We start from the raw sequence: 14,053 nt of genomic DNA, 5'->3' as shown, positions 1-14,053 counted from the left end.
ATATGTAAGGTTGGTTGTTTTTGGTACTAACGTGAGTTACTTACATTTACTACCGTTACTACATTACCTTTATTTACTTTTTACATCTGAATTAATTATTATACCTACATTCTTACATCTGATTTATTTATTTTACCTAAATTTTTACATTTGAGGTAAAAAACTAGTGAAGATCGCTCCTTAGACATACAAAAATTCAGATATTGACTTTTGTGACGAAAATGTATTATACGATCCACTAAATAAACAAATATCAAAGTTAATTCACTTAAATAGTTATAAGTTAAAGCACCAGCAGAGTCACGGGTGGAAATATGCGGCAAATCCCCCACTGGGATTAAAAAGTCAAAAGAAAAAATATATACTAAAAAGGTACTACAATTAAAATATGTATTATATTCCGCATTTTGGATTCCTACACAACAAATTTTGTTTAAGGATCCCCAACAACCAAAATTAACTGACCCACGAAAGACCCAAAAGAACGACCCAAAAGAACACAAATTTTATTTAATTTTTTTGTTTATTTTTAATATTTTTACGTAAATTAACTTAAATTAAGATAATTGTAACATCAGCATAGAATATTTACAAAATGGAAATACTACGAGAGGATTGGATGCAATGCCGTGATCAATGAAACGAGTTTCTCCTCTTGTTTTGAGTGGAAAATGTGCAACCTGAGGACAGGGTAAGGAAAGTATAGAAAACAAAAACAACTAAGGAAGGAGTAAAACATAAGAGGGGTTTTCAGGGGCGCACGATGATCATGTCTAGTTGAGTAGCTAAATGGCATTTTGTTGTGGACTGCGGCGACTCGACTCGATCGCGATGTCTATCTGCGGCGCAGATGCATCATGGACTCCAGCGAACTGGGGTCCAAGGTGGCGGCGTGCTCCAGATCCTCGCTGCTGGCGTTCTCCTCGGCCACATTGACGAATGTGCTGGAGAGCTCCCCGTTCAGGCGGTTGATGCTGCCCGTTCCAATGTCGTACATGAAGATCTCCTGCTCCGCGGATGCATCGGTGGATCTGGAAGGAGAAAATCTTTAGAAAATCTCTTCAGAAAATTGTATCTAGAAATGGAAAGGTGGGTCCAGAAATTTTGAAAATTGTATAAATAAATATTTAGAAATTGGATATCAGTTGAATAGGGGTCTCCAATAAATTAAAAATTGATATTGTTTTGATATTATTTTGGGACTTCTTCAAAAGAACTCAGAGAAAATTCAGCCGACGTTTCATGTGCAAAAATCAGGGCTTAACACATTTGTGATATAAAAGTAAGTGTTTTAAAAATTGTACATAAAGAAATTATCTTCTTAACAAGTTTGGACCCTGTTGGTAAGCTCAGTTTTTAAAAGTATATTATCCAAGGTGCAACTAACATTTTAAAATTACTCCTGAAGGTGTCTAAAAGTATGCAACAAAATATCTTTAAGCCGAAATTTCGATAAAAACAGTTATAAGTTAATCGTTTAAGCTGACTTTTTGAACACCTTTGTAAGTCATTTGTAATTCCCCCGTTGTAGGTATCCTCCCAAGATAGCTTCTACAGATATTCCACTTACTTGGCCACCAGCAGGACGACGGACTGCAGCTCCAGATCCGTGCGGGCCTCCTTCTCCAGCCAGCGCTTGAAGTTTTCCTTGGTGGGCTTCTTCACCAGCGTCTTGATGAGCTCGCCGCCCAGGAACTTGACCTCCTTGCCGTCGGCACTGGCACTTCGCGCCTCGCTGCTCCCGTGTCCGGGATTCTGGGCCTCCACGGGAGCAAGGACCACCACGCTGACAATCCGCTTGCCCAGCAGCTCCTCGCTGTCGGGAATCGGGAACTGGGCTCCGTTGATCTTCAGGGGCAAATAGCGGTTGTACTGCTGGCGCTCGGCCAAATCCACCGGGGTCACCACGGTGGCATCGGTGCGCACATACTTGTCGCTCACACTCTGACCCTGGGCGGCATCGTAGCGCACTACCTTCACGTCGAGATCCTGTTTCTGAGGCAGCGAATTGCTCTGCTTCACGCGGTCCAGCTGCTTCTCGCTGAGGGCCACCTTGTCGCCATTGGGCTTGACCACGGTCAAAACCTTGTTGGTCTCGGCAATCTGGGCGCCACCACCGTTTCCATAGAAGTGCTGCAGATGCTCGGCGGGCAGGTTCTCCAATGCAATGTCTCCCTGCTTGTCGTAGTCCAGAATGGAGATGTCGGCATTGTTCAGGATGCCAGAGGAGAACAGCTGCTGGCGAAGATCATCGGGCACCTCGTCGGGCAGTTGGAGCAGGGTCTGCGAGGCCTTGCCATTGGGTGAAGCGGAAGCAGGAGGGGATGTGGGAGCGGGAACAGGCGCGGGCTGGGGAACTGGAACGGGAGCCGCGGGAATCTTTGGTGCCTGCTGTTGCACCTGATGGGGCACCGGCTTATCGTTCTGGTTCCGCTGCTCCAGCTCCTTAAACACATCCGAGTGGAAGGTGGACACACTGAAGGGCGAGTTGTCTGTGGAGGGAGCGCTGATCAGGGAGGAGGCTGGCTGCCTCGGCTGCTGGGCAAAGTTGGTGCTGGCCTGAGCCTGCAGAGATGCCGACTGGGCATTCACATGGACCACCGGCTCATGGGCGGCTTGGTTATACTGGCTGTAGGTCACATAGTTCGAGGATGGTGGCACTGGGGTCACCACCATCACCTTCTGGCCATGAGTGGACTCTGCGTAGACAGGTGGCTGCGGAGGAGCTTCACTGGGGAAGTGGTATTGCTGCTGGGAGTGCTGGGCACTCGATGATCCAGCCGTTACATAGTGCCCCGAGATGGGCTGCTGGGCCGTGGGTCCCAGATTGGGAGCGGGCACATCGTGGATCACCTCGTTCCGCGTGCTGCTATAGGCAAACTGCTGGTGTTGCTGCTGCCCCTGCTGGTGTTGCTGCTGCACCTGCTGCTGATATTGCACCTGTGGCTGCTGCGAGGGAACAATCGGATTGTGGACGGTCTCCGTGATGTGCTGCTCGAACTTGGGAATGGACTTGAGCAGCTCCGTCTCTTTGGAGGGCTTGATGTCGAAGTAGTTGAGAGCGCTCTGGTGATGTTGCTGCTGGGAATGTTGCTGCTGTGTCTGCTGCTTCTGCTGGCTGTAGTATTCTGGTAGCGGAGTGGGTGACCTCACCACGAACTGTGGCTGCTGCACAAATTGAGGCTGACGAATGAACTGATAAGATTGCTGCTGGTGCGGCAACTTCTGTTGCTGCTGCGGCTGATAGTGTTGCTGTTGCTGGTAGTTGGTATTGTCCAGCTTCACGGGCAGGGGCAGGGGTTTCACCTGGGACACAGGTGCTGGTGTGGGACGGAACTTGACGGGCTGATATGGGGCAGGAGTCACGCTTTTTGGCGGAATTGTCGGAAAGAATGGCACCTGGACCTGCTTGTGTGGAGGCTTTTGATACTGCTGCTGCTGCGGTGACTGTTGCTGGTGTTGCTGTGGTGCCTGTTGGAGGTGTTGCTGCGGTGCCTGTTGGTGTTGCTGCTGCTGTTGATGCTGATGTTGCTGTGGCTGCTGTTGATGTTGCTGGTGATGTGGCTGCTGCTGTTGATGCTGCTGATGATGTTGCTGCTGCTGCTGTGGGTACTGTTGATTGTGGTTGATATAGTATTGCGACTGTTGCACCAGCTTATTGAAAATAGTCTGCGAGGAGGTGGAGGGCAATTGCTGCTGGGTGATGCTAGGGCGATGTTGCTGCTGCACCTGCTGCTGTGGTGCTGGCTTAGGATAGCTGGGTGGAGGACCCACCAGAGCCGCCGGTGGCCTGAAGTAGTTGCTGCCGTGCTGCGTGGGCAATTGCTGCTGCTGTTGCTGCTGGTAGTTGATGGGCGACTGCTGGTAGTTGCTGCCAAAAAGCAGATTCGAAATGGGTCCTGGAGCACGGCCAAAGTTGTTCTCCCTTCCGTAATCCGCTCGCGTGTTGCTCAGGTATCCTCCCTCCGATTTGGAGGACACCGAGGGAGGCAGAGCCACCACCTGGCGCTGAACGCTCTCGGCATCGTGCTCCTCCAGAATGTGACCAGTCTGGTGCAGGTTCTCCGCTCCAAAAGACACATGGATGCCGGAGTTGCTGTGGAACTTCTCCGAGTCCGGGTGGATAATAGTGCGGAGGGTTGTGGACTTCACAGGGGGCAGGGGCGTGACCGGATACTGGATGACCTCTTCCTCCTCCTCTTCTTCCTCCTCGTTATCATCGTTGTTCAGGGAAGCAATTGGCGACTCCAGGTGCAACTTGTTGTTCTGATCCTTCTTGTAGTTCACATAGAACACATGCACCTTCTCCTTCTTCTTCTTCTTCTTGGTCACAATCGGCTGGGCGGGCTCCTCGGGTAAGGTTTCATTGGCATCCTTGATGATGATCTCGATGATGGGCTCCGGAGCCTCCAAGTACTGAGGATACTGAGCATAGGCGGGCCCAAAGTTGGGGTATTGAGCTGAAATTAGAAGGAGTTTTTGATTAAATTTAATCTCAAATTTTAGAGGCCCTATGACACTGGGTTGGGTTTTGAACAACTGACTGGATTTATTTTGAAAAGATGTTGCAACCTAGAGAATAAAGCTGCACGGCTTAGTAACATTTTCTGATTTTTATATTACACCATCTTTGGGATGCCATGACTGTTGTAAAATCAAACCAGTGTCATAAGGCCTTAATGCTTATATTTTCACTTTCACAATATTAAATCCTACTTTAAATTTTATTATTTCAATTCAAGCACTAGAAAATCATTAAATTAACAACCGACAATCTCCAGTTTTTATTTCCAATCGAACTAAGTGGTTTTTTAAATACCTGTGAAATGAAAACCAGATCATTTGGGTTTACTTACCAATTGCATTTTGACCATTATAGTAGCCGGTCTGCGGATAGTAGCTCGCCGTGTTGTCCACATAGCCAGCCCTCCGAGAGGCTATTTCCGGATACAAATAGCCGGCATTTCCAAAGTCATAGAGAGTTCTCTTCCCACGATTCTCGCCCGGCTTTACGGTCTTCGACTGGTGGGTGGTGGATGTGGAGGTGGTGGCCTTGGAAGCGGGCGACGCCGATGGCGAAGGCTGCTTGGTGGGCTTCTCTGGCTCAGCTTTTGGCTTGGCCTCTGTTTTTGGCTTCGCCGAGGTGGTGGTGCTGGTGCTGGAGGATGAGGATGAGGCAGTCGCTGTGGCTCCAATGACCAGCAGCGCCAGCGCCAACTACAGATTGAATAGAAAGTTGTGGATTAGTACTGGTGCCAAAATATTTTAATTAAAACTTCGTGGAATTTAATTTTAGTTTGCGATTAGGCCATAGCCAAAGATACTAATCAGTCTGGAAAGCGAAATTTATTCGGGGGAAATTGTTGGAAGGCAAAACATCTGAAAGGTGGCCATAAATCTTACAGATAAATCCAACTGTCATGTAAACACATGGCTCCTGAAAGCAGATACTTTAATTGATATCTAGTGGACAAGGTCGAGACCCCGACAAAAACTTTTACCGGCCGAAATAGAAGATGGCCAAAGCAAATTGGTGAATGCCCAAAACAGGCGAATTAAAAACGCAATAAGCCCGAACATCAGCAGTAAACGAAGCCGCAACAAATTAGCCCAGCAAAAATTTGTGGACGTGTTTGTCTATTTTTTCGCCTTTTTTTTGCATTGGGTCAATGTCAAGTTGAGGCTGTTTGGAGTTGAAGATGGAAATGAAATGGAATGGAGAGGCTGGAATTGAGTTGTTGACCACAGAATTGACACACCGCACAACTTGATGGGTTAAAGGCAAGGCAATACTCGCTTCGCCCCGGTTTCGCCTTTTAATTTGGCATATCGCGATGCGGTTAATCAGCCAAACTGGAGGCCATTGAGTCATCACCAGTCATCGACTGGCGGAAGAGGCAGCCCGGCCTTTTCATCGCAGCCGTGAAAGTTGCCCTGGAGTGCGGCGACGAATTTCAATTGACCGCGGGAGCCGCTTTCTGGCTGACTGGCCACGCCCACGCAAAAATGCCAAACGAGACAAAAGGAAAACCCAGTTCTGTGTTAAATTTTTCACCGAACTTTCCAAACTGCACTTGGACTGCAAATGTCAGCCGGAATCGGAGCTTGTTTTGTGTGTGGGCGCTTGACATTTGATTTGTATCTAAATAATAAAGTACGAGCGCGAGTGCGGGTATAACACATTTTGATGGCTGAGCAGAAAGTGAAGTGAAAATAATACACACTCGACGGACAATGAGCGTTACCCACTGCCACAAAGATCGGGGGTTTGGCCCAGTTGAGCTCTGTCGATTGGTGGCGCATGCGCAATCTCACGGTAGTCTCGCCTGATTATGGCATCTCTAAATGGCATTGTTTTTACGGGGAGGCGTCCAGAGTGTCATGTCAAAACGGAAGCTGTGAGATCGCCGGGTTTTGACAGCCCTGCCGACAGGCTGTTCCTTTGTTTTCACAGTTTTAACGCAGACATTTTGACAGCTTAATGATGCTCTTTTAATTGCAATTACTGCTGATGTCACTGCTCTACACTCACTTTTAAGCTCCATTTCTCACCCCGGGGGGGTTATGCCACATATGTTAATCAGAGAAGCCCACACAAACAAACGAGCCGCCGATTATCCAACAGCCACTTCCCAAAGAAACTGTCACATTACCATACCAAACTGACCTATGGCCAACTGGGATGCCATTTGAGGGCTGCAGCTCGCACACTCCGCTGACCACATACAATGGGCGAATGTCAAAGATTTGCCAAAACAAAGCCAAACAAAATATGAAAAAAGCATATACAATATAAGACACAAGGAGAGGGAAATAATCAAATCCACATCACCATCGACAGGCAGACTGGCAGACTGGCACTGCGAACAGCCAAAAGCAGTTCATGAAAAGAAAGATGCTAACAATGGGAGAAAGTTACACACCACGGCACTCGGGCAAAAAGCCATCAAAATTCATCTCAAGCCAAGGCACCAAAATACTCGACAGCTCTGAACTCGCACATTAACATAACGAAAATGTTTACAAGCCAATAAATCTGATGTCAGCTCAGAGTTTTCCTCTCGAAGAGAATTACGCAATCCTAGCTAAAGACAAAAATATATTAATGAAAAGGCAGAAGAAACCCGAAAATCTTTGGCAAGCATTTAGTGGGCTGGTGTAAATCAACGGCAGGCACTTCTCTAACTGCTGCTGTTGTGCAATGGTTAAAATGGTATGGGGGCGGGAATGGGGATGGGGGTGGGGATGGGGTCTGGGGATGCCTAACCAGTTGACCGCAGGACTAACAACTTGTGGCATGTGGCTAAGTGAGCTGGAGCCAAGTGGCAGCTACAACTACGAATGATTTGCGGCACGTTTCTGCGGTTGGTTTGTTGGCTCGTTTTTGGTGTTTGCGTTGGTGTTCGAGACGATTGGCCAAGTGAAATCTGGCCGACAACTTGTCTGAATTTGCAACTGACAAATAGCTAGGGAAGTTCTCATGTAAATTGTGTTTATTTTCGGTTGCTTTGTTGTCTGTCTGCCTGGCTGGATATCATTATACATCATACACAGCCCCCTTGCACTTGATGATGCACAGTTATGATATGTGCCAGTTGATCTGCCATTGTTTGGCCGACTGTCATGTGAATAGATTGCGGATTGCCGGTTGCAACGCGCAGACAATCAGCCTGTGACACGGCACAATTATTCTGGCCCACAACTTGAAAGTCATCTCCGTGCGAACCCAGATGGCAACTAAGCGGTTAGCCCAGAATCGCAACTTGTCTGCAGGCCAATTAGCCGAGTGGGTAGTAACGTCAGTCATCAACGAAGTGATGCAAAAGTTGCCAAAGAACGTTATGACTATGACTATAAACCGTAACTGACATCATTTCCCATTGGCCAAAAATATGTGAAATATTAAGTATAAGCGACAGAGAAACGAAACCGAAGCGGATGTAAATAATGCGTCACTTTCGCGTTCGTTTTCGCGCGAAATTGCCCACAATCGGGTAAATCCTTATAATTAAATCCCAGGCCCTGGTTGCATAAGCAGCTGTCCAAATGGAATAACCGTAGCGCGACCAGAGCAACAGGAACGACTGAGGAAAGGAAGTGAGCACTCAAATTGAGGCGTAGAAAATGTGAGACTTGCGAAAACAAACGAAAGACTGCAGCGACAAACTTGGCATGCGAGCTCAGATCACAGACCCCCAGTCCCAAAGCCCCCCCGATAAATGGTGTAAAAAAGCGGTGTACGAAAATAAAACACTTATCGTTTTCATGCCGTCATTGTCTCTTAGAAGTGGCAAACGACCAGGCGGCCAAAGAAAACGGAAGTAAGCGACACGCCAGCCGGCAAAATGTGGACCACTCTTTAAGCCATAAATTTTGCGGGGGGCGCTTTAGATAAAGCCAAAGCGATGATGGCGCGGAGAAACAAAAGGGGAAAAATATGATGAATTATTAAATGAGATGAAAAATGAAAGTGTTTTTATGCTTCTTCTGGTGCTGCTTCTTCTCTGGCGGGTTAAGTGCACATGGAGAAAAATTCAAGCGAACACTATTTCAAGCTAACCTCTTATTTCACATGATATATTTATGCTAAATCATTGCTATATAAGTTATTAAGTGTTTAGGGGAATGGATGTAGTAGTTGCCTAAATGGAAATGCCAGTAATCTCAAATTATATCTGGCACAACACTAACATTTAACTCCGCCTATCATTAGGTTTATCCAGGATAAACCAAACCGAACTTTATAAAATAATTAGAAATAAGACCATAAGCTGTTTATTTGTTTATTTAACAGCTTATCGTTGGTTATCCACTGTTCAACAATTTAGTAATTTAATGAGAATGGATACAAAAACAACAATCTCTTGGGCATTCCAATGAAATCACTTGATATTTATCAGATAATAATAACCCCCTGACATGCCAAAGATACAAGAGGTTTTGTTGTGGAAAATACCTTAAATAATTAACAATTTGGGAGCTCTTTTTGCCGTGTACCATTCGGCGTGACATGGATTGGCCCCGAGAAAGTCCACCTATGCTGACAAGTGGCCAGTGGTGGGAAGTGGTCTTAGCGGGTCGGACCTGTGCGTGAGCTGATCTGCATAATGGGCCCCACTGTCGATCGCTGGGAGATGAGATGCGATCAGATGGAGCTGCATAGCTTGGAATCCGGTGCACGCCCAGGCAAATGTAAAAGTTGTCCAACCACTCCAAGGGATCTCTCGAATTGATTGCAGGCTTTTCCCCCATTCAAATGAGGGCACAAGTAGCCAGAAATGTCTATGGTAATTTGACCAATGCAACTCACTACTCATAACTCATATTTCTGTCATTTGTGCAATTTCTGCAATGTGTCAATTGCAAATTACCGAGTAATGAGTAAATTGAAAGGCAATCGAACAAACATTGCGTACTGGCAGTGACAACAAACGGGTTATGCAAACGGCGACAAATCAAGCAAATTAGCTGGTAAGACACCGGTGACCAGGCACACTCGGTGTGTCCAACACCCAGAGCTGCAAAACAATTGGCCACTGCAGTTATTGCCACCGAAGGGGGGCGAAAAACTAAAGACTTAGGCAACGAACGCGAGGCTCATCGGGCGGCCATTTGGAAACGAAAGGTAAATCCCAATTTAGCAGCCAATCAAATGATACAATCCCAATTAACTAACCAATTCCAAAAGCCATTTCTGTTTGGGGGCGGTCAGTGGCTGGGTTTTATGTCTTCCTTTTAATTACTTAACCGCGGTGACGAGCTAAGCGATGAGCAAGGTCGTTGCATAAAATACATAAAAATCAAATAAACAATCGGTAACCCTCGAAGAGGAAAGAGTTCGCATAAATTAAACAAACCTGGTCGCCGATAGCCAGCCGGAACCGCTATGAACTCTGGCCGCATTCACGACCCGAGCATTACGTAATGCTCTCTTTTTCGCCCTCTCATCGTCGGTGAAAAGTCAGATAATTAAGGGCCACAAATTAGTAGGCTGCTGCCTAATCGACGGCCGAGCAATTTCGGTTCCACATTAATATTCATGGCGAATGCGTGCAGTCTGCAGTTCAAGATGCTGGTCTCCGGTCGCTTGAGCAACACATTTAATTAAATAAATATGAGCCCGCACGATGACCACCGAATTGCGGATACTTGTACGGTGTAATTGCGCGCCAAACAGAAAATCGTCTGCGGTCGAAAACCGCATTCCAAAATATATGAATTCGTGTGTCGCCGCCAAGCCATCGCATCCATGTCCATGGTACATCGGCGTACATCTCGGCGGTACATTCACATCTGGCCGCTTCGGGAGCCGAAAAACTGGCCACTGGCAACTCGTCTTCAATTGCAAAAGTTTTCCTTTTATTCGGTGGGCATCTTTCGATGGCAGCAAGGAAATAATTGAACGAGAAGTGAAAGGTGCATTCCTTATTTGAAACCAAATCGCAGGGCTTCACTTGTCGAAAACTTTTCGGCAGGCCACCCAAATTCACAATAATAATCAAAACGAAAAATAAATTCAAAATCCAAATCCAAAGACAAAATAAATCCAATCAACTTTCTACACTCTACAAGCAACAAATGGACAGTTTGCATGCGTGCAGCATATTAAAATATGCTCAGCCTCGGCCTATTTGGGGAACCACTAGTCTTGGGCCAGGGGAAACACAACCCAGCAACAGGTGCTGAAGTCAATGGGTGTCGTGAATAGCCGTTGGCCAAAAGCCTCGAACAGAAAGCCAGCCAGCTAGCCAGCCCATTCTTCGTCTTCGACAAACATGCGCAATGACAATCAGCATTTTCTTTTCCAATTTGCCCCGAAAATTAGCCATGAAATACTCGTAGTTTTCCTCACAATCCAAATAATTACTTTCTGGGCCAATACCACTTTGGCATTTATTCGTTTATTGGGAACTGCATTGAACAGAAAAGAAGTTCAATAAACGACGAGACTTACACGTCTTTTGTAAAGGTTACACACATCATGATCCAAATAGCAATGGCAGCCACAAATGATCATCAGGGGGATTTTCGGCTGCAAAAGTTAAGAGTCATCTCTGACTGCTCTTTTGCAAAAGCCACATCTGATGGCCATTTGGCGGCTCGGTTTTGAAAGGCAGACGAACAGACTGAGATCGAAAGGAGGACAGTTTGGATTTGTGCTCAGATCTCGTGTTGATTTACTGATGATGCAGATGAAGACGTTAAATGAGCGCAGCCAACTGCCCCACTCGGTTCTTCAGCAGGTGGCTGATTGCATGTGGTTCCATATTGCAAAAGGAGTATGATTGTGTAAATAATGAGATGCATGGAGAGAAACAATTTTCAGACAGATCGAAATTTAAGTAATGACCCAGGCTTAGCAGGAAATGTAAAATTAAAGTATGAAATTACAGTGTACATAAACCCTCGCATGTTTTTTTTGTGATGAAAGAGTAAGAGATATTATTTGGATAATTAGATTATTAAGAGGTAAGCTTTTAATCCATATAAATTAATTTGCATGATGAATGCATCATTTTTATACACGCTAAATGGGTTCAATGCCAAAAATTAAAAAGGAAAAACACGAAGAGGCCTATAAAGCCGATTGTTATAAGTTATAACATAACGAAATCGAAGTCTTTTGTGATTTACTAACAACACCATTACTAATTTCCATACCTCTTCATGGTATGATTATTTGTCAGTTGTCTTGTGTCTGCTAGGAAAACTCACTCAATCAATCATTAAAAAATTCCAAATCACAGTCTGTGGGCAGAAAATCCCCGTGATCACATTAGAGGCCAAGAAATTTGTTAATACAAAACAAAAAAAACTTTAGCAATGCAATTCAGGGAAATGTGCAAATCAGCCAATGGCAGTGCTAACAAGAGTCGTGGAAACAATGAGACAATTTGCTGGGCAAATCCGCACATGTGCGGATCGCATGGATACAAATAAAGCGATCCATGAGATAGGCAGACATTTCTTCGCGTAACAAGTGCCAAGTTAAAGGCTTGGAGTCGCGGCAGCCGGAAGGCAATTTACACTTGGCTTACTTCGCTTACTTTTGTTTCGGGCCCTGTAATGGAATGACACGATTTGTCAATGTCAACAAAGAGGGAAGAGGTCGCACATCGCAGGTCAAGCCAGCGACGACACCTCTGGAGATTGATGATCGCTAACTGGTTGCATAAGTAGCCGCTTAACATTGAAAACAGGGCTTATTCCAGCCACTTACCAAAAATGGCAGAGTTCTCATCTCGCAGCAGGATGCAAATTAAATCCGTGATCCGTGGCAGGGAAATGCTGAAAATCAAAACTATATTTAATAAGCACTCGCGTTTGGTTTGTAATCTGATATAAATATAGTCGATCTTGCACTGCACCCACTCTTTTCAAGCGATTATCCTTCAGGACACACACTCGACTTTTCAAGACACGCGCGGAGCAATTGTGGAAATTGCAACCGGGCCGATTCGCTGCCGTATTGTAACTGAAACTTCAAGTCGAATGTGGCCAGCAACTTGGCCAAAACGAAGACGAAGTCGGCGAAAGAGAGAATCAGTCGAGAGAGTTACCATCTCTCTTCGTCTTCGTTGGCTGAAGATGGACCCGCTCACCTCGTGGTGAGTTTTGCGGTTCGACCTGAAGATTCCAATACCAGATTCAAGTATTCTCAATCAAAGCATCGAAAGTGAATCTGGATGCCAGCAGCAATTTTACTTTCAATGGCAAATGCTTCAGACGAGGAAATGAAAGAGAGTAGCCCGCAATGAAACCGAAAACTGAAATTGTGCCGCCAGCTGTCTGGTCAATGTGTGTTAAAATCGCCGGCAAAATGTCGGACAAACAAACCCAAAAGTGGGCACATTAAGAGAGCCACGCCAAAAATACAATGCTCGGGCAAAAAAGAAATGGCCCAAAACAAAAGCAAACTCGAAGACCTAATGAATAGCTTGTGCAGATTTCGGTGGCTATTGGCTCTGGTTTTATGGCTCCTTGGGTTACCAGCGATTTGACAGGCCAGACAAAAGAGTAGGGAGTGAAAGGAAGTGCAACCAGTTTTTTGATATTATCATAATAAGCCGTTCTTTTGCGATAAACAATTATTAGGCCAGTGGGGCAAATTAACTGGGTTTCCTACTTGCTCCTACTAATTATAATTTTTTTAGCTTAAACATGTTTAATTTATGATTTAGCTATAAAATCCAATAAAACAGAGAAATCGTTTACTACGTTTTTATATAAAGAAAATATTTGTTCAAAAGCAACAAAAAGCTAAAATGTTTTGTAAACTAAAAAAAATATCATTATTGAAAAAAAAATTAAGCCGCTAAGTTTATATATTTTTAATACAACTTAGTTTTATAGTTGTTCATATATAATTGCCCAATGAATTCCTACAGCGCTTACAACATTTTTAAAACAAAATAAAAATGTGCAAATTAGCACTAATTAACACCATTTAATTAGTAGCTGTAAATATAAAAATATTATGAAATTCATTGTAGTCTCTCTAAGTGTTATTTGTTTAACCCAATACAATTTAAATATAAATCTAACCTGTTTGTACTGAATCAATATCTATCCAAAAAAAAAACCAAAATTTAAATGTTTTTTTAAGCCAACGGAAAACTATTAACCGATATTCTTAGAAGAAACCAGCAGGAAAAAAATATTTAGTAATTGTTTTTCAACAAAACTGCCGCTTAAAAATCTAATTAGGTATTGCACAACTGTTCAAAAAACATAAAAGCTAGACACTTTGCCACAATTAACACAAAACAATTAATTTTGAAAACTATTACGAGCAACTTAAGTGCTTCTAGGAAAATATACAGGTCCATTAAATAATACCCCATAGGCGACCGATCAACGACTTTATCGGTTTTCTTTGAAGTATGTTTATTAACAAAATATTTTCTTTGAAATTGGACAATGTTCGTCTGGCACTGCAACTGGTTGGCTATGCAAACATTTACCAGCGAAATTCGCCAAACACTCGCACGCACGCGAGCCATTACAGCCAAATCAAGCATACGCAGTGTGGATCGGGCCAAGTGACAACAAA

At 44.7% G+C, this 14,053-nt stretch overlaps 1 protein-coding gene across 2 annotated transcripts; it reads right to left on the bottom strand.

Annotated features, from left to right (window-relative positions):
• Positions 1-596: 596 nt before the first annotated feature.
• LOC119550140 (putative mediator of RNA polymerase II transcription subunit 12) lies at positions 597-12,463 on the bottom strand. Of its 2 annotated transcripts, XM_037858644.1 has the most exons (5): positions 12,373-12,463; positions 12,221-12,288; positions 4,857-5,217; positions 1,571-4,460; positions 597-1,031 (listed from the first exon to the last, which is right to left on the bottom strand). In XM_037858644.1, exons 2-5 carry the CDS (start codon positions 12,239-12,241, stop codon positions 836-838), a joined length of 3,468 nt encoding a protein of 1,155 aa, XP_037714572.1. In that variant the 5' UTR covers positions 12,242-12,288; positions 12,373-12,463; the 3' UTR covers positions 597-835. The 2 variants fall into 2 exon arrangements, with proteins under 2 accessions (XP_037714572.1, XP_037714573.1); XM_037858645.1 differs by lacking the exon at positions 12,373-12,463 and having other exon boundaries at positions 12,221-12,365.
• Between the last annotated feature and the right edge of the window lie 1,590 nt (positions 12,464-14,053).

Source organism: Drosophila subpulchrella, chromosome 2R, assembly GCF_014743375.2.
Source record: "Drosophila subpulchrella strain 33 F10 #4 breed RU33 chromosome 2R, RU_Dsub_v1.1 Primary Assembly, whole genome shotgun sequence".
NCBI classification, from domain to species: Eukaryota; Metazoa; Arthropoda; class Insecta; order Diptera; family Drosophilidae; genus Drosophila; species Drosophila subpulchrella.
Note: the sequence above shows the minus strand (reverse complement) of the source record. Positions and strands in the feature narration are given on the sequence as shown.